The 19,641-nt window shown below is 41.6% G+C and overlaps 1 protein-coding gene across 1 annotated transcript in view; it reads right to left on the bottom strand.

Annotated features, from left to right (window-relative positions):
* Nucleotides 1-19,641, bottom strand: part of LRP5 (LDL receptor related protein 5) — a 212,101-nt gene that overhangs the window by 43,557 nt on the left and 148,903 nt on the right. Inside the window, exons 9-13 of the mRNA XM_040328926.1 lie at nucleotides 15,471-15,760; nucleotides 12,263-12,489; nucleotides 9,566-9,750; nucleotides 3,079-3,402; nucleotides 987-1,189 (exon numbers count right to left, since the gene is read on the bottom strand). Coding sequence (XP_040184860.1) covers nucleotides 987-1,189; nucleotides 3,079-3,402; nucleotides 9,566-9,750; nucleotides 12,263-12,489; nucleotides 15,471-15,760 — 1,229 coding nt within the window. The remainder of the gene's footprint in view (nucleotides 1-986; nucleotides 1,190-3,078; nucleotides 3,403-9,565; nucleotides 9,751-12,262; nucleotides 12,490-15,470; nucleotides 15,761-19,641) is intronic.

The raw sequence follows: 19,641 nt of genomic DNA, 5'->3' as shown, positions 1-19,641 counted from the left end.
ATGCAATGGTTTTAGCTGGACATTATGTAATTTCAAATATTTTTTTTGCAAAACGATTTGCACTTGGTCTCTCTTTCTCTGCCCTTTCAAATTATGGATCAAAGGTAGACCGATTTCAGTTTTGTCAGCACTGTTCTGTAAGAGAATAGCCAACACATGACATTAAGAATTGCTCTCCTGAAACAGAGGCTGGTGACAACAAACAGCCTTGCTTCCCATCTGAGCTCACTCTATCTCATAGCTACAATACGGTTGCCTGTAGTGCTGCACTCACTGTCAATTCAAAGACAATTGCAACAGTAGAAGTTATACTGGAAAAAGAGCCACAGTAATGAAACATTTCCATTAAACTGGAACCAAGGTCTAATGTCGCGTACACACGATCATTTTTTGGCATGAAAAAAAACGACGTTTTTCGGCATGTAGAAAAAACAAAGTTTTTTCAACTTCATCATTAAAACGACGTTGCCCACACACCATCGTTTTTAAAAAATGCTCTAGCAAACAGCGGTGACGTACATCACGTACGACGGCACTATAAAGGGGAAGTTCCATGCGGATGACGCCACCCTTGGGGCTGCTTTAGCTGATTCTGTGTTAGTAAAAGACGATTCGCGCTTTTCTGTATGTTACAGCGTGATGAATGTGCTTACTCCATTACGAACGGTAGTTTTACCAGAATGAGCGCTCCCGTCTCATAACTTGCTTCTGAGCATGCGCGGGTTTTTAACGTTGTTTTAGCCCACACACGATCATTTTTTACAACCCGAAAAACGACATTGTTTTAAACGTCATTAAAAAATGCAGCATGTTCGAAAAAAAATAATTGTCGTTTTTCAGAACACGAAAAATTATGTGAATGGGGGTTCCAAGTTAATTTTCTAGCAAAAAAATATGGATTTTAACTTGCAAGCAACACATGTCAGAAAGAGGCTTAGGCATGAAAGGGATAAAATAACAAATACCACAATAAACAGAGCCCTCACCTGTGTACCATCATCTTTGGCCCTCTTGATTACATTCTGCCTTCCATCCACCCAGTAGATAAGCTTATCTAAAGGATCATAGCTGATAGCTTTGACATTCCTCAGGCCATGGATTGGCAGGATGATATCTGGACTCTGCTGTTCATCCACTAACATCCGATTGATAGCGGTCTTCTGACTAAAGAGCAGGAAATTGGTGGGCACTGCAGCATAAAATAAACGATTTAATACAATAAAATAGCATATTAACAAACACAGTAAATTTGAGTGGCTTAGTGAATTAGGTAGTTCAAAAAGAAGTAGCTTTAAGTAAAAATTATTCATGCATTGCAACCAATTAGTTCAGTTTAGAAAGCTAAAATCTATGAAAGCCAACGTTTGATTGTTATTTGTTATAGCACTTTTCACACTTAATAAAGGAAACCTTTTACGGAAAGAAATAGAAGGTTTAAATTCCTGAACTACTTCTGAAAATGCCAGTTGCCTGGCTGCCATGCTGTTCCTTGCAGGTATGAAAATCAGACATTCTGGTTGTACCCAAATTGATCGATGGATCGACCTGGGTACATTCAGCCTCATCATACATTTTTGAATCTCTGCCAATCCCTGCTGAACCGCCCGAGATACGAACCATCTTTGGTTGACTTTAGAAAGTACTAAATTCAAGGGACAGGCAACTGAGGTTTTTAGGCCAGCATAGATCCTTATCTGCACAATTGTTCCAGGTCACTGATTGACCAGCCGCCGTATATCAATATACGGTGGCAGGCCGGGTTGTTGCCATAAATCAACATACTGGTGCATTGGCTCCTTTACGAGCCATAGCAGGCATGCGCCCGCTGCACGGCGGGGGACCTGATGCGTGTGACAGGTGGCTGTGATGTCCGCTGGCCACCCGCGGTCGCAGGCACAAGAGCCAGAACAGGGGAGGAGAGACAGATCTGCTGTTCCTAGTAATTAGAGCGATCTGTCTCTTCCTCCAGTCAGTCACCTCCCCCCAAAGTTAGAAACACACATGAGGGAACACATTTAACCCCTTGATCGCCCCCTAGAGTTTACCCCTTCCCTGCCAGTGACATTTTTCTAGCACTGATCGCTGTATAAATGTCAATGGTCCCAAAAAAGTGCCAAAAGTGTCAGATCTGTACGCCGCAATGTCGCAGTCCTGCTAAAATTTGCAGATCGCCGCCATTACCAGTAGAAAAAAAAATAATAAAAATGCCATAAATCTATCCCCTATTTTGTAGACACTATAACTTTTGCACAAAATTAATATACCCTTATTGCAATTTTCTTTGCCAAAAATATGTAGAATACATTTTGGCCCAAAATGATGAATAATTTGTATTTTATTTTTAAATTGGGGATATTTATTTTAGCAAAAAGTAAATTGGTTATTTTTCTAAATTGTTGCTCCTTTTGTTTATAGTGCAAAAAATAAAAACCGCAGAGGTGATCAAATACCACCAAAATAAATATCTATTTGTGGGGGGGAGAATGTGAATTGTGTATGGGTACAGCGTTGCATGACCGCGCAATTGTCAGTTAAAGCGCCGCAGTGCCGTATCGCAAAAAATGGCCTGGTCATTAAGGGGGAAAATCTTTCAGGGCTGATGTGGTTAAGAAAACCGAAAAAGAAAAAGTAGGTCAGCATGTCAGTCTAAATGTACTGCGACTGTTATGCTATTTTTATACAGGGCAATATCCCTCCTTCCACCCAGATCACTTTTCTCATTACTACTGCTCTAGAGGTAAAACAAGATTATCATTAGTTTAGATAAAAAATATAAAATGTGAAAAAAAAAGTACAGTTCTAACATGTAAACCTTCTATATTTCAACTGAAGGATGTCGGGGTGGTGACAGGGTCTCTCACTGGCTGAATTTTGGTCAGTTCATTTAGGAACGGGTCGAATTTTACTTGGCAAATGGTCAGCTTAAGAAGATTGGACTTTGAAGCAAAAACTTTTGCATCAGAGATGATCTAAAAAGTAACATTTAGTACCCCCCCCCCCCCCCCCCACAAAAAAAAAAAAAAGTGGAAGATACTGAAACATTTCCTAAATGAAGTAAAAAAACTTAGTAGTGCGTACAGCTGCAGTTCTTGTGGTTGGAGTCCAGAGTGTAATGAGAGGAGCAGCTACATCTGTATCCATTCGGCACGGCAAGGCAGAGCTGAGCACAGTGTCCATTGTTCTGCATGCATTCATTGGTGCCATCCTGCCGGGAGGAATGGAATACCAATATGTCCATAACGAAGTCCAAGCGACCTTGAATCAAAGTGCGATTCTTTCCATTAACCTTGTCTGCTCTTTCTATGCTGTGCAGATTCCAGTCAGTCCAGTAGATAAAATCACTGTACTGGGTCAGCCCAAAGGGATGAGGAAGGTCATCTGCAATTATTTCCCGGTCTTGACCTATGGAGACAAAATTCATAGATTTTATTTTTTTAAGAATCTAAGAAAAAGATACAACAAAAATCGAGGAAAAGGGAATTTGATTTAGTGCCCACAGCAATCAGTTTATGACATGTTTTGAGCGCGTTCAACTATACTGCTTATTATATAGTCAGCACTTTTGCTTTGCCTTTCCATTATTTTGTTTCAAGGAAACATGAAGGCTGCAAATGGTAGTTGCTTAGCTGTCAAAACGCTGACTTTTATAATATACATACTTGTTCTGGTGACTCAGAAAGTACGGAGATCGCTCAACATGACCGGAAAGCAACCAGCATTCTTAGAAGGATGTCAGCGATAACAGCCCCCACAGTTTGTAGGAAAAGTTTACTTTAATCTGCCACAATATATGCAATAAACGCACAACACTCGGGGATAAGTGCTTAGAAAGGGAAATCCCAGTATTTGATAGCATGGTCCTCAGACAATTTTTTTTAATCCAAACTTGCATTACATAAGTAGATGTAGTGGTTTTAAGAAATAGCAGAATGCTGCTGCTCCTGTGACAGCATATTTTTTCTGATTCTCTGACCATGTAAAGTCACGTATTACGCCATTAATAATGTTGAATGGATAAAACAATATCAAGGAAGTATATACTGTAATCTATTTTTGACCCGGACCTCTCTGTATTATTAAATGATAAACAGTCTGCCTGCAAACTCTGATACAAAAATCTTATGGAGCCATATAATTCGAGTCTAATAATTAAATTGGAAGTCCACCTTTAAGCCTCGTACACACGCACGATTTTGTCGGCAAGAAAGCTGCTGGCAGAGCTTTCTTGCCGAGTAAACCGTGCGTGTTTATGAGGCTTCGAGGCTTCGAGTCGAGAAAACATGCCCAGAATCTAGACGAGAACCTGCTCTCTATTTTCTCGCCGTGATTCTCGGCAGTGTTTTTCTGCCGAGAAATCCGAGCGTCTGTATACTTACCTGCCTTCATGGAACCCCGTGCATGCTCGAAATGTCTGACGCGTGCGCAGTAGCTTCCAAGGCATAGGTAGGGTGAAGCAAGATGGCGAGGACGGCATCGAATGTGACGAGCGCATGCTCGTCGTAGTCGATGACGTCACCGCGTTCATGCCATTCAAAAGAAGGGTGGTTCTTTTGAATCGTACGTCTGTACACTCGGCTGGCAAGAGAATCTTGCCAGGAGTCTCGTCAGGAAAAACTTTTTTTTTCCTGACGAGAATCCGGGCCGTGTGTACAGGGCTTAACACTTAAATGTTCCCCTGCAATCATTAAAGGGGTTGTAAAGCGGCGATTTTTTTTTACCTTAATGCAACGTATGCATTAAGATGAAAAAACACCTTGCACTGTCCGCCCCCCCCCCCTTTTTTTTCTTACCTGAGCCACGAATCTCCGTGGGCGCGATCCCACTTCGCTATTCCCACAGCTTCTCGGCTCTTCATTGGATAGATTGATATTGGCTCCCACTGCTGTCAATCAAATCCAATGACCTGGCCGCCGGGGGGCGGGACCCGAGTCATACACTTACGTACATATTTGTTCTGTTTTGCATTCAGCCACATGATTTAGGCTGGATTCACATTGGTGCGATGTCAGACATCGCATGTGATTCACACCGCTGTGCAAACTCAGCCATACAGATTGATCAAACTCGTACAGGACCCTTTTTTTGTCCGCACCAGAATCGTATCGCATTGGGTGTGATTCCTGTATGAATTGACAGTTTGCACCAGAAAATGCGAACCGATCTAATGGATGTCATTAACTTTGTATTGACGCTCCCAGTGGTTCGCATAGGGCAGTGTGAACTGCCCTTGAGTTAGGTGTGATGCTGGAACACATGGATTTGCAGGGTATCCCGCATTGCACCAATGTGAACCAAGCCTTAAGGATTAAGGTGCACAAAGACATATCAGGGTGACCAGATAGGCAGGCATGATATCACCAAACTGATAGGTTTAGCTTAGTCAAACACACAAAACATATACTTTTGGACAGGGAAATAGGGAAGTACAGACAGAGAGCTCTGGTGTTTGAAGATGGACATGAGATGACTACTTGATTTGGTTGAAAATCAAGCAATCAATCCAGTTACACATCTTACTTCTATGGCCAGGTAAACTGGGACAAAATATTATTTTAGACCTAAAGCGTATGCTTCACAAAACTATAATCAATGTTTGTTAATTGTCAGTGGAATATAGGCTGACATATTGGGAAAAGCCAGTGCACCACAGTGAAAAGCAGGTCTTTTCTAGATATTCAATTTGCATTAAGAGCAACTCATAAATAACCAATACACTTTCTCTAAGACCAGTTACACATGGGAGCCTTCAGAGAAATTATGAAATATACTTAGGAAAATGGTTGTACCTAAACATCTCACAATTCTTATGAAGAACCTATACACTAATCAATAAATTGGTTACACAAGTTTGCAAATTCTCTCACCCTGTAAGAAAAACACATAATGAGAGAAGCAGGCTAGAGATGGATTATAGAGGTTTCAAGATTGATGGAGGAAACAATCTTCGATATGATGGATGATGCAATTTATTTTGCTGTAAATGTAAAGGATCTCAAGAGCCATATAAAAAATGTTAAAAGAGTGTTCTCTGCTCTGCCCCTGCAGCGCTCACTGGAGTGGCGGGCTGTGCAGGGGGCGGGAGCAGCTGGTTCAGTCCCCCAGTGGCTTGCTGAGAGGCTGAGCCAGCTGCCGGTGCAGAAATCTGTGTGGATCCTGGCTGTAAAGTGGGAATCTTTCCAGAGCTTTAACCAGTGGCGTCAGCTGACAGCAGGCTTCAGGAACAAGACTACAATAACTACCTACAAAACTTAGGAGGCCAAAAAAAACACAGCATGCCAAAACATCAACTTTGTACACCCGGTAAAGGAGTGCACAGACAACCAGGTTGCCACCCTGTAAACCGTAGACACAGATGCCTGATGTTGGAGTTCCTTGATAGAGAGAATTTTAACCTGTGGAGGGAGGCATCCGACCCTTAAGAGCATAAGCCTAGACAACGGTCTACTAAATCCATTAATAATTATTGACAGATGAGGCTGTCAGGCCTGTTTGTGAGCCATCCACAAGTGCAAAAAGAGAATTCGACCTACAGAAGGATGACGGATACAAACGAATCTCCCGGACCACATCCAAGGAGTGCTGCACAATCTCCTTAGTATATGTAGAAGGTGGACACAGGGAAGGGCAATGTCCTCATTTATGTGAAAACCAGACACTGCCTTCAGAAAAAAGGGGGGACATGGATTGAGGACTAAACACATGGTAATGATGGAATATGGCGTTACAGAAAATCACGTCTTCAAAGCAATTTTTCAAATCTGGAAAAGAGATATACCGATTTATAAGTGCCATTGACAAGATACGAGAGAGGGCATATTATATGCTGAATTTACTGCATCTTCCCTGCTGATATAATTTAAAGGCTGAGCAGGTCTTTATGGCCATGTGAGGCAGTTAAGCAGCTCCCTTTACCACATGTGGTGGAGCACTTTATTTTGGAGTGAAGAAGTTGTCACCAATATATTAAGGCACGGTGTATGAAACTATTTTACACATTTTTGGACAGAGGTGAATTGCTGAAACAGTAGGAACCATCTTTTATGGTACAGGATGAAGGAAAAAAACTGGGACAGCCGCACTTCAAAAAAACTCCTCCTTTAACCTCTTGACCACCGCCCCATGTCAAAAAGACGTCCTCCTTTTTAAAGTTGAATATCTCGATAACGGCAGCAGCTGCTGCCACAACCGAGATATTCATCTTTTCAGGGGGCGGTGGTGTACACGATAACGGCGGTCTCCGCGGCGGATTCGCCGCGAGATCGCCGTTATCGGTGGCGGGAGAGGGGCCCCCCCCCTCCCGCCGCTCTCCCGCGCCCTCCGCCGCTTACCGGAGCCGTCGGTAGCGGCGGAGGGGATCCGATGTGTCCGGCAGCTGAGCGGGGACGGGACTGAAGGAGAAATCTCCTTCACCCATCCTCCTAGCTCTGCTGGGCGGAAGTGACGTCAAAACGTCAGTCCCGCCCAGCCTCTTAAAGAAACATTTTTTTTTTTGTCATTTGAAAAAATGACATTTTTTTTTTTAATTTTTTTTTTTGCATTTAAGTCTAATTATGAGATCTGAGGTCTTTTTGACCCCAGATCTCATATTTAAGAGGACCTGTCATGCTTTTTTCTATTACAAGGGATGTTTACATTCCTTGTAATAGGAATAAAAGTGATCAATTTTTTTTTTTTTTTTTTTCAGTGTAAAAAATTATAAAACTAAATAAAAATAAATAAGAAAACCAAAAAAAATTTTTTTAAAGCGCCCCGTCCCGACGAGCTCGCGCGCAGAAGCAAACGCATACGCGAGTAGCGCCCGCATATGAAAACGGTATTCAAACCACACAAGTGAGGTATCGCCGCGATCGTTAGAGTGAGAGCAATAATTCTAGCCCTAGACCTACTCTGCAACTCAAAAAATGCAACCTGTAGAATTTTTTAAACGTCGCCTATCGAGATTTTTAAGGGTAAAAGTTTGACGCCATGACACGAGCGGGCGCAATTTTTAAGCGTTACATGTTGGGTATCATTTTACTCGGCGTAACATTATATTTCACAATATATAAAAAAATTGGGCAAAATGTATTGTTGTCTTATTTTTTAATTCAAAAAAGTGATTTTTATCCAAAAAAAGTGCGCTTGTAAGACCGCTGCGCAAATACGGTGTGACAAAAAGTATTGCAATGACTGCCATTTTATTCCCTAGGATGTCTGCTAAAAAAAAATATATAATGTTTGGGGGTTCTGATTAATTTTCTAGCAAAAAAATTGTGATTTTCACATGAAGGAGAGAAGTGCCAGAATTTACCTGGTGGGCAAGTGGTTAATTAAAAATCACAAAATACATGCCACAGCAAAAAACAGCACAACAAAAGAAAAGCTATGAAGAAGCACTAAGGCATAGTGCGAAACGTCAGCTTTTCTTTTGTTGTGCTGTTTTTTGCTGTGGCATGTATTTTGTGATTTTTAATTAAAGGAGGAGTTTTTTTGGAGTGCGGCTGTCCCAGTTTTTTTTCCTTCATCCTGGCCTGCATTTTGATTGCACTGCCTGCACCCTTGGCTCGGACCACAGGGGTCGGATTGCCTGGTTCTCTTTGAGCGGTTACCCACTCTCTCATCTTTTATGGTACAGATGCCCTCATACACTGATTTTAAAGCGGATGTGCCACGGGAAAAATATATTAAAAGCCAGCAGCTACAAATACTGCAGCTGCTGACTTTTAATATAAGGACACTTACCTGTCCTGGAGTCCAGCGCCGATCGCAGCAGATGACGAGCCGATCGCTCGTCACCCTGCTGCTCCCCCCTCCATCCTCGGTGAGGGAACCAGGAAGTGAAGCGCTCCGGCTTCACTGCCCGGTTCCCTACGGCGCATGCGCGAGTCGCGCTGCGCCCGCCGATTGGCTCCCGCTGTGTGCTGGGAGCCGAGTGTTCCCAGCATACAACGGGGGACGGACGGGAAGGAAGGAAAAAACCCGTCCTTTGCCCGTATCGTAGGGCCGGAAGTGGGTGCAGATACCTGTCTGTAGACAGGTATCTGCACCCCCCTCCCCCTGAAAGGTGTCAAATGTGACACCGGAGGGGGGGAGGGTTCCGATCAGCGGGACTCCACTTTAGAGTGGAGATCCGCTTTAATATGCAGGATTTTGCTAGCAAAAATGTCCCGAGTAAAAAACACGTTATGTTCAGTAAAAACCCTGCGTATATACAGGTACAGGTGCACAGATGTGAATACATGTGTGAAAATCTTCTTCATACGCTTCCAGCTGCCGCTATTAAAAAATGTACACGTTTAAGCTTGTATGTATGCGCATATACATGCATAGATTTATGCACTCAAGCGTTCTTGAGTGCATTGGCTCTGAATGCATTGTTGCATTATGGATCTGTAAGCAGATGTGTGCATTGTCCTATAGACATGTGTTCAGATTTGTGTTATAAAAAAAAAAAAAAAAAAGCTACACAGCTACAAATGCAGCATTTATTTGTTGCCAAGTGCAAGAGGACTAAGCTAGGAACAATAATAAAAGCAGGTTAAGACATGCCCTAACTCAAAGTTGCAAACATCTTAGGAACCTTTACCTAACATGTTGGATGACTGGATCATGTTTGTGTCCAGGTCGGTCCAGTAAAGCCTTTGGTCAGCATAATCAATAGTCAGATCATTGGCACGGCCCAGCTTGTCCACCAATGTGATGATATTTGTCCCATCCATGTATGCTCGAACTATTCTTGGTTTCCCTCCCCACTCTGTCCAGTACATGTATCTGGAAAAAAGTCACAAACAATAAATACAAAATCTTTATAGAAACAAGTTAACAGGCTATTTATAGTTTAAGAAGATATGTTATGTCACCACCTACAAGGCTACAATTTAAATAGGCAACAACACAATTGAAACTTCTGGGGAACTGAGCCAGAGGTGGGAGCGGGTACCTGTCAAAACCAGGTACCTGCTCCCCCTTCCCCTCCAAAAGGTGCCAAGTTTGGCAGCGAGGGGGGGGGGTGGTAGGCATACAAGCAGAGCCTCCTCTTTTTGGGTGGAGCTCTCCTTTAAATTTCAGTTCCAATTATAATTACCCTAACAGGTCATACACAAAAGAACTTAGCGTGCTGTGTGGTAAGGATCTGTTCATTAAGAGCCAGTTCACACCACATGCAATCCAGTGAGGTTTTTTTTCCTGCATCAAAAACACATGGACAGTAGGTTATAAGGTTTTCAATGGCATAGTCCACACCAGTGCTTGCCGTTCCAGAAAAAAAAAAAAGTAGACATTTTTTCCTGCACTGGAACGCTGTAAAAGCATACAAATGCACTGAAAACGCATCTAAATGCACCAAAATGCACTGGAACTCACCTAAATGCACCAGAAATGCACTGGATTTGTTCTTATTTATGGTAAGAGAAAAAGAGGGTGGGGGGGGGGGTTGCACTGGACTGCACCAAAAAGGCACTGGAACGCATCAGAAACGTGCATGTAGAAAAGCATCTGGAACACATCCAGACTGCATTTCTATGGTGTGAACTGGCCTCAAGAGATTTTTCTTGCCTCCATAAAATGTGCAGTTTAAAGCGGAGTTCCAACCACAATTTGCATTTTTTAAATGTATGTCCTTTCATCCTGCGTTTTTATAATATAAATCCGGTCACTTACTATTTTACAATCCGCCGCCGATCCACATAGATATTCAAAAAAGATAGTTTATAAAACTATGTCTACACCGTTGTCATTTTGCTTGTGGGCATTGTGAAGCCTACAAGCACTTACTTCCTGGAAGTCTTGAATGGGGAGTGATAATTGGACAGCGCACTGCATCCTGGGAAATGATGACACACATTTCCCAGGAGCATTAGAGGGAGATGATGTCAGAATCCTAGGTGGTTTCAAAGGCAGATTTCGTGGGACCGCATAGCAACAGGCATTTCCAGATGAGTAAAACAATTTTTTTCTTTTTTTTTTTTTTTTTACTTTTTTAGGTCTAATGAGCACAATAATGAAAAAAAAATTTGGGATGGAAACTCCACTTTAAGTCCTGGTTCACACTGGTGCAATGTGGCAAACCCTGTGATTCAGTGCCAGTTTCCGCATCGCACACTGGTTAACACCGACATCTGCGAACCATTGGGGGTGTCAATGTAAAGTTAATGACACCCTCAAATTGGTTCGCAGATCGCAGTGCGAACTGTGAAATGGTGAAAGGAATCAGATCACATAGGTGTGAACACCCATGCAATCCGATTCCAGTGCCGATAAAAAAAAGGGTCCTGCACCATATTGGTGCGAATGCGATTTCAGTTATGATCTGCAAAGTAATGCGGTGCAAATCACATGTGTGTGTTGTCTGGCATCGCACTAGTGTGAACCAGCCCTCACAGACACATTCTTTTAGGCACCCATAAGACCAATAAGAATTGTTTTTTGTTTTTTTAATCTGCCCAACGGCATGTGAGTAAACCATGCTCTACCCACTTTACCATATCTGGCTGTACTCCATACTGAACCATTGTCCTCTAAAGGACTCAAACCCAATTCAGACTAAGGTCATCAAATAGGAAAACGGTAAGTGGACTTCAACCTGAGCGTTACATACTGATTACACTTTACTAATTAAGTACTGGTGCCAGCAGGTAATACTTGAGCCAAGAAAAGACTATGTAGGAGGGCTGGTAACAGTTGGTGGCATAACTCAACATCCTAAATCCTAGTCAACTACATTTGACTAACTAATCACGAATCGCTCTCATACAGAGACTGGTCAACGCTGTTATAATATAAGATTTTGTATATGGCAGCTTATCAGTCCATAGATTTAATGGCTGCATTTGTTTTCTTCTTTCAAGTTTTTGTTCCTTTATTTTCACCTAGTGATTCTGCCAGTAACACACCTTGTCCAGCATGATAACACTCATTCTTCATACAGTATTAGGACAACAGAAATAAGGATTATAAAACCCTATCCCTCTCCTATTCTACATAACATTGGGGGATTTGGTACTGTAGTATTCAGAGATAGTGGAGAGCTACGTAATTAAAATAGCCAGCACAGGCAAAAAGCACAGGAAGTTACAAGCTCACAAGATTTCAGGTATTTTTTAATATGAACAAGCTGCTTTAAAAAAATGTTATCAGCGGTTAATTTAACAGATGAAAATGAACCAAATATAAAATTTTAGTTTTTATCTGGATATGCTTTAACAACTGAATGACAAAAATAAATCCACCTATAATATACAAAATGAAAAATATTAGGAAATCCCCAGGTATTTGTCCAGCTCACCCTTTTGCTGGATCCAGTGCAAGAGATCGCGGATTATCCAGATCTTTCCAAACTAAAACCTGTCTGAACTGTCCATCGAGACGAGATACTTCTATTCGGTTAGTTCCAGTGTCTGCCCAATAAAGATTTTTTCCCATCCAGTCAACAGCCATTCCTTCTGGATAATCAAGGCCAAATTCAATGACATGTTCCACAGAGCTTCCATTCATAAAAGCTCTGCTTATCGTCTAGAGGGAAAAGGAGAAGAAGTGCACAAGATTTTAGAATACAATGTCATGAGACCAAGAAATACTATACGCAGAATTTAACCCCTTGCTTACAGAGCACTTATACCCCCTTCCTGACCAGACCAATTTTCACACAAATGGAGCTTTTTTATTTGCTAAACAAACTATAAAATGTTGTAAACAGGTAATTTTTCTCATTAACTGATGGGCGGTCTGTAGAGGGGACACAGAGAGGTGGCACTGATAAGCGACACAGATGATGAGGCAGTGATGGGCACCGAATAGTAGCACTGATGGGCACTAAGGGGACCTCTTTTTTTTCACACCGATATAGCGCAAGGGGAAAAAATCCAATAAACGGCTTCTGTTTATTTCCGCGATCAGCTGTCATTGGCTGACAGCTGATCATGTGATAAAGGGCCCGCTGGAATTGGTCCTTTACCCCGACCAGTGATCAGCTGAGTCTCAAGGACTCTGCGATCACAGAGCAGGGTGTGCGGGCAGCGCGAGAACAGAGGCTGTCCATGTACACCCACCCGGAATTGTAAGCTTGCGCTGTAGCCGCCTTTCGGCTATAACATGGACGTCAAGTGGGTAAACACGTTCACCTGGAAAATATTGATTATTACATAAATATAGCACAACAAGAAACTATTTCCTGATTCTATGGACATACACTAATTCTATAAAAGTCTATTTATTTTGAAACTAAACAAGTTTAGCTCAATTTGCCTTTAACCTGCATAAAGACCGGAAAACGTAAAGGCTATCCAAGGGTGACCTCAAAGGCCTTGTTCACACTAATTGCGGTTCTGTGAGCTACGTTTGCATGGGTACAGCAGCCTATTCGTTTCAACAAGCTGTGTGTGTTTAATGCAGGAAAAAGGTTCCTGCGCCATTTTTAAAAGGCAACAGCACCATGCAATTTTCCAGCTGTCCCCTCACCTACAAACGTGCTGCTTTTAGATGCGTGGGAAATGCCATTAAGAATAAATTGCAGCCCGAACAGAAAGTTATGGCTGCAGGTGCAATTTCCGCACTTGCAACCAGCCGCAATAGTGCGAATCAAGTCTATGACAGGTAACTTGCTTTGTAATAGATTCACTGATCATTTACGGGTAGTTCCTTGCAGCTGTATTACATTTACAGAGAGTACTGTTGACAGTGGCACAGAGATCCATAATTCTCACATACTAGATAGCATTCTTGAGAATTCTCTGGGTCCTTTTAATTTGAAATATTATTTAGTTAGGTAGAATTTACCACTTCAATACAGGGTACTTTCATCCCCTTCCAGCCCTGGCCAATTTTCAGCTCTCAACGCTGACAATTAAGTGGTCATGCAACACTGTACCCCAAAAAAGTGTTTCTTCATTTCTGCTATAAAACTTTGGGTACAGATTGGTATACCTAGTGGGCATCCTCAATGGGTCTGCACCGATAACCAATGTGTCGATTATCAGCGCAGACCCCCCCCGTCAGGAGAGACGTTGATCAGCTCTCCTCTACTCGTGCCTTGTCAGTGCGAGTAAAGGAAAAGCCGATAAAAGGCACTTCTTGGTTACCATGTGATGAGCTGTGATGTGATTGGACACAGCTGATCACACGGTAAAGAGCCTATGTCATAGGCTCTTTACCTAGATCGGAAATGCGGTGTGTCAGACTGACACCACGCCACCAATAGCAGCACTGTCTCCCCCCACCCGGGCGCGCTAGCGGCTTGTCCTGCTGGACGTCATACTATACCCAGTCAGGATAATACAACCACTTTCCGACCAACATTCTCCTATATGGCAGACGGGAAGTGGTTAAAGAATGTCAATTCAACATTTCATATTGCTTATAGTTGTCTGCTGTACCACGTATGTGTGTTAAAAAGTATCCTGTTGTAAGCTCTTCTGAGCAGGGCCCTCTTAATCCTCTTGTATTTTATTGTATTGTAACTGTTTTGTCTCCCTTTATATTGTAAAGTGCTGCGTAAACTGATGGCGCTATATAAATCCTGTATAATAATCCTGTTCACGGCTCTCCTATTTCAAACTGACCATGCTGGGTGCAACCATCCCAGTGTGGTCAGTTATCTGGCTGTGCAGGGAGAACAGCCTGCATACATTCCAATGATCCGACTTTTTTGATTTCTATATACAAATGTTTTCCCTTTTATTTTTGTTTTAAATAGAATGGGTTGTTTTACAAGGTAAGGGTTCACATATACTTTAAGCACCAAAATGCATCAATCTTAATGATTGTTTCATTTCAAAATATAAACTGATAAAAAAGCGAGAGGGTTAAAAACAGATAAAAGCATCTGACAGTTTAGACAAAAATCAGGCTGCCTTTGGCAATACAAACTCATCAACTGGTCTCAGATGTTTATAATGCCTCGTACACACGGCCGGACTTTCCGAGAAAAAAAGTCTGACGGATTTCTTTTCTCGGAAAGTCCGGCCGTGTGTAGCCTTCATCTGACTTATTTTGTCGGAAGTCCAACGGACCTTAGATAGAGAACCTGTTCTCTTTCTTTCCGTTGGACTTGCGACAGACTTTTGCACGGTCAAAAGTCTGACAGTGTGCATTACAGTTACTGATCACAAGCAAATCAATTTGTTGCTTTCAAAAACCCAACCCTGAATGGGCTAATCTGTGGGTACAGGATACTTGGACATATCAGCCAATCTTATTGTATTTGTTTTTAGAGTTTGGACTAAAGTTATTAGTTTACCAGAAGCAAAGTTATTACAGCAGAACCCAGAAAAGGACGAGTTTGTGAGAAGGACTCTATGTGGCAAGGATTACTGTGTGGAATAACATGCATCAAAGCTGACCCAATGAAAGTTAAAAAAAAATAGGTTATTTAATGGGTTTCAACTTTATAATTTTTTAACGCGTTGCCTATATAGGTGCCTAAAAAATATTGTATTGGAGCAGCATCTAAAGTGGTAGGTATGCTGGACTATCAGCTATGCAGATGATTGTGTTACCTTTAAAGTGATGTCAGTCCAGTAGATCCTATTATCAGACACATCAAAGTCCAGAGCAGATGCCTCTTTTACGCCAGTAAGAGGGATTGCAACATTATTATTATTTGTTTCCAAAGAAATTCTGTGGATTGCTGCTCTGCTAGTGAAAACCAAGAAGGCCTCGGGAATAATGCACGTTCTCATGTCACCAAGTAACTCTAATCCCATTGGACAGGAACACCGTATGGCGCGAGGAGTGAAGAAACAAATGTGACTGCAGCCTCCATTATTATCTGCACAAGGATTGGTTCCTGTAATTGTTTAAAAAGAAGAAGAAAAAAACATTAAACAGCAAAACAATGTGCCGATTAGAATTCGTTTGCACTTCCATCTCTGTGAAGCAGAGGGGTGCCCCTTACGTATATTACATGTAAACCAAGTGAGAGATTATACATAGACATACATTCTGTCAATTTTTTTCTTCGCCCAAGGAGTAAATGTTATCGTAGATCTTATCTCATTCTATCTTTGTTACACCCCCCACCTTCTTCCAAACCCATCCACCCCTTTTATTTCCCTTTGTATCGTTATTGCAAAATATGCGGTATGGAAGTCATGGCAGTTGCACATACCAACGTTAAATCCTAGGCAAGCCATACATGGTTCGAATCTCGGCCAGGTTCATAAGGAGCTTGCATACTAGGGGAAGTAAAACTGGGGGAATCAGTGGTGGAGAAGGATCTGGGGGTTCTGGTAGATCATAAGCTTAATAATAGCATGCAATGCCAAGCTGTGGTTTCCAAAGCGAGTAAAAGTCCTTTCTTGTATTGTGAGGTATGAACTCTAGAGAGCGATATATCATTTTAGCCCTTTACAAATCATTAGCACGACCTCATCTGGAGTATGCAGTTCAGTTTTGGGTACCAGTTCACAAAAAGGATATCGGGAAACTGGAGAAAGTGCAGAGAAGGGCAACCAAACTGATAAGAGGCTTGGAGGCGCTCAGCTATGAGGATAGATTAGAGCAGGGATCCTCAAAATACGGCCCTCCAGCTGTTGCGGAACTACACATCCCATGAGGCATTATAAAACTCTGACATTCACAGACATGACTAGGCATGATGGGAATTGTAGTTCCTAAACAACTGGAGGGCCGTAGTTTGAAGATCCCTGGATTAGAGGAACTGAATTTATTCTCTCTTGAGAAGAGGGCAAGGGCAAGACGTAGGCTCAAACCCAGCACCACCTTATATTCAGGCATGGGAGCATGATCGATCTTGATCGCTCGTTGACACAAAATCAAATTGATTGGATCCCAGAATTTTAAAATACAAAATAAATTGTTGATTTCTAATAAAATTCAGGAATCCGGGTATAAACTACTTACAAGGTGGTAAAAAACCTCAGTTATGTTACAGAACTTTTTCCAGACAGCTCCCTGTCTTTTAGGAATGTCACTTCCTTCAAGCTTTTTGGCAGATGGTAAAAAGAAAAAACGTATGGATTTTCAGTTAAAGGATGACGCATTATGCTTTTATTTGACATGAATTCTTTCTTCATCAAGAGATACAAAAACTCCTTATTGATTAACTTGCTGAATGCTGCGAAAGAATGTATTTCTGTTCTATCGAAGAAAACTTCCCCGCCCGCACTGTAACATAGGCCCTCAAGACCTAATAAGACCATGAATGTGGAAGACTTTACAAATCCCTCTACCACTCAGAGAAGTTCTGTAAAACCTGGTTCTATTGGGAATATCTCCAGTACTCTCTGAATACAAAGCCACTCTGCGGCAAGTTTGATTTCTCCCTTTTTTTTACCACATTTACTGGGGGACCCCCACCCATTTTCTGGCCCCTGTTCTTTTTTTTCTCCTTTCCACAGTTTTTTAGCTTCTCTTGGGCCATGGCTTTCTCATGACTTGAGCACAGTCATACCTTTCTTGCATTCCCGTAGCCCCCCGTTTGTTTACTCCCGCCTCCTTAGGTTGTGTTGTGGAGGTATGCGTTGACTGGCGCAGTCCAGGATTTACAGTGAGGAGCTTCTTCATCTCTCTCATATTTTTTAACTTGGGTAATACATGCTGTGATGTAAACCCCACACATTATACAAATTAATTATGACAGCAATTGTCTTGATTGCTATTTTGTTAAATGCTCCTCCTGGCTTTCTATATTTCTGTACATTTGTACTGTATATTTTATTTGGAGCGACTCTGCCCTTGTAAACTTCTCTGTATAACAAAAAATTAATAAAGAATCATGTTTATAGCCAGTAAAAAGCAATGCTGCCCACAAAAGTAGCAATATAAAATCCAATAGTTTAATTAGGGCTTAAAGTGTCACTGAAAGCAAAACTAATGCCACGTACACACGACCGGTTTTCAGGATGAGAAAAATGCCATTTTTTAAATTGGTCATTAAAAACGATTGTGTGTAGGCTCCAGAGCATTTTTCTCAAACGTGAAAAATGGGCATAAAAAATTTAGAACATGCTCTATTTTTTCTCATTGTTTTTCACGACATTAAAAACGGTTGTGTGTACGCTTTAACGACGGGAAAAAAACGTGCATGCTCAGAAGCAAAATGATGAGACAGGAGCACTTGTTCTGGTAAAACTAGCGTTTGTAATGGAGATAGCACATTCGTCACGCTGTAACAGACTGAAAAGCACAAAGACTGAAAAAGCACGAATCGTCTCTCACCAAACTTTTACTAACACGAAATCAGCAAAAGCAAACCAAATGGTGGCGCCATGCGAATGGAACTTCCCCTTTATAGTGCCGTCGTACGTGTTGTACGTCACCTCGCTTTGCTCGAGCATTTTTTCACGATCGTGTGTATGCAAGGCAGGCTTGACAAGAATCACGTCGAGAAAAACTTTGTTTTTTTCCATGACATTAAAAACGGTCATGTGTACGCGTCATCATAGATGGGAAATCTTACAATGGTAACACTAGTCCTGGGGACCCCTGTGACCTGCTAAGATTCCCTTACTTCGGAGGGCATTTCTCAAACTTCCTGTTGGTATAGTCCTTGGCTATAGGACAAGAAATGAAGGAAAATCTACCCAATGGAAAATGGATAGCTTCTGCCTTTAGTGACACTTTAATCTCAGCCTCTGTAGGCCCAAAACAAATACAGGTGATCAAAAAGGTCAATCCGACCCAAAGATAACACTTCAGCATCCATCAAGGTATTACAATACCCCCATTTGATGTTGAAACCATAATAACCATTCAACCGAACAAGGAATTTCCATAATACCCAAGACCGGGTGGACTGCTCAATGGAGTTGAGCAAAAGTCATTGGTAACCTGACAGAGGAGAAGGAGAGCAGTTAGGCACAGGTTAGTTCTGTTATCCCTTGTGGCTATTCAAATACAAGAATGCATCTCCATGTTGGATTTTATGTAACAGCAGGACAGGAATGCAACTGTTACAGAGAAGTCAAGGATATGGGACTATGCTAAGTTAATGCACACAAGGATAAAATTATTCAGTATCTTTTAGGCTGGATTCACATCTATGCATTTTTAGTGCTTTTTGCATTTTGCAGATTTGCACTACAGAATGTGTTCCATAGGAAACCATGTTAGATAAACTGTAGTGCTAATCTGCAAAATGCAAGAAGCACTACAAATGCATAGGTGTGAATCCAGCCTTAAACTAACCACCAGCAGTTCAGAATCTAAAAAGAAAAGAAAAAAAGTAGAATTTGCTTTAAAGGGTCACTAAAGGAATTTTTTTTTTTAGCTAAATAGCTTCCTTTACCTTGCTGCAGTCCTGGTTTCATGTCCTCATTGTTCGTTTTTGCTTTCATGTTGCTGTAAATCCTCTCTGTTTTGGACACTTCCTGGTTGCCTGTTTCCTGATAACCACAGTGCTGGGAGATTTCTCACGGTGGTCACTAATGTGATTATTGTGTGTAAAACGAAACTGGATTGGTGCTGAGGAGTTTTAGACAAAGTATCACTGCTCTCTATTGGCTGACTGCCCTCTAGTGGCTCTCTGTACATCAGAGAACCAGCAAACAACAGCAAAAACGAAACTACACTGCAGGCACATTATATGATTGTTTTTTTATCAATTTTTAATAATTTTTAAAAGGAATCAGTTAACTATTATGTCTCTATGCCCTGTAAACAGTCCTTTCAGCAAAAAAATGTTTTTCCTTTAGTGACCCTTTAATT

This window comes from Rana temporaria, chromosome 11 (assembly GCF_905171775.1).
Source record: "Rana temporaria chromosome 11, aRanTem1.1, whole genome shotgun sequence".
In the NCBI taxonomy this organism is placed as follows: domain Eukaryota; kingdom Metazoa; phylum Chordata; class Amphibia; order Anura; family Ranidae; genus Rana; species Rana temporaria.
This window is presented reverse-complemented; position numbering and strand designations above follow the sequence as displayed.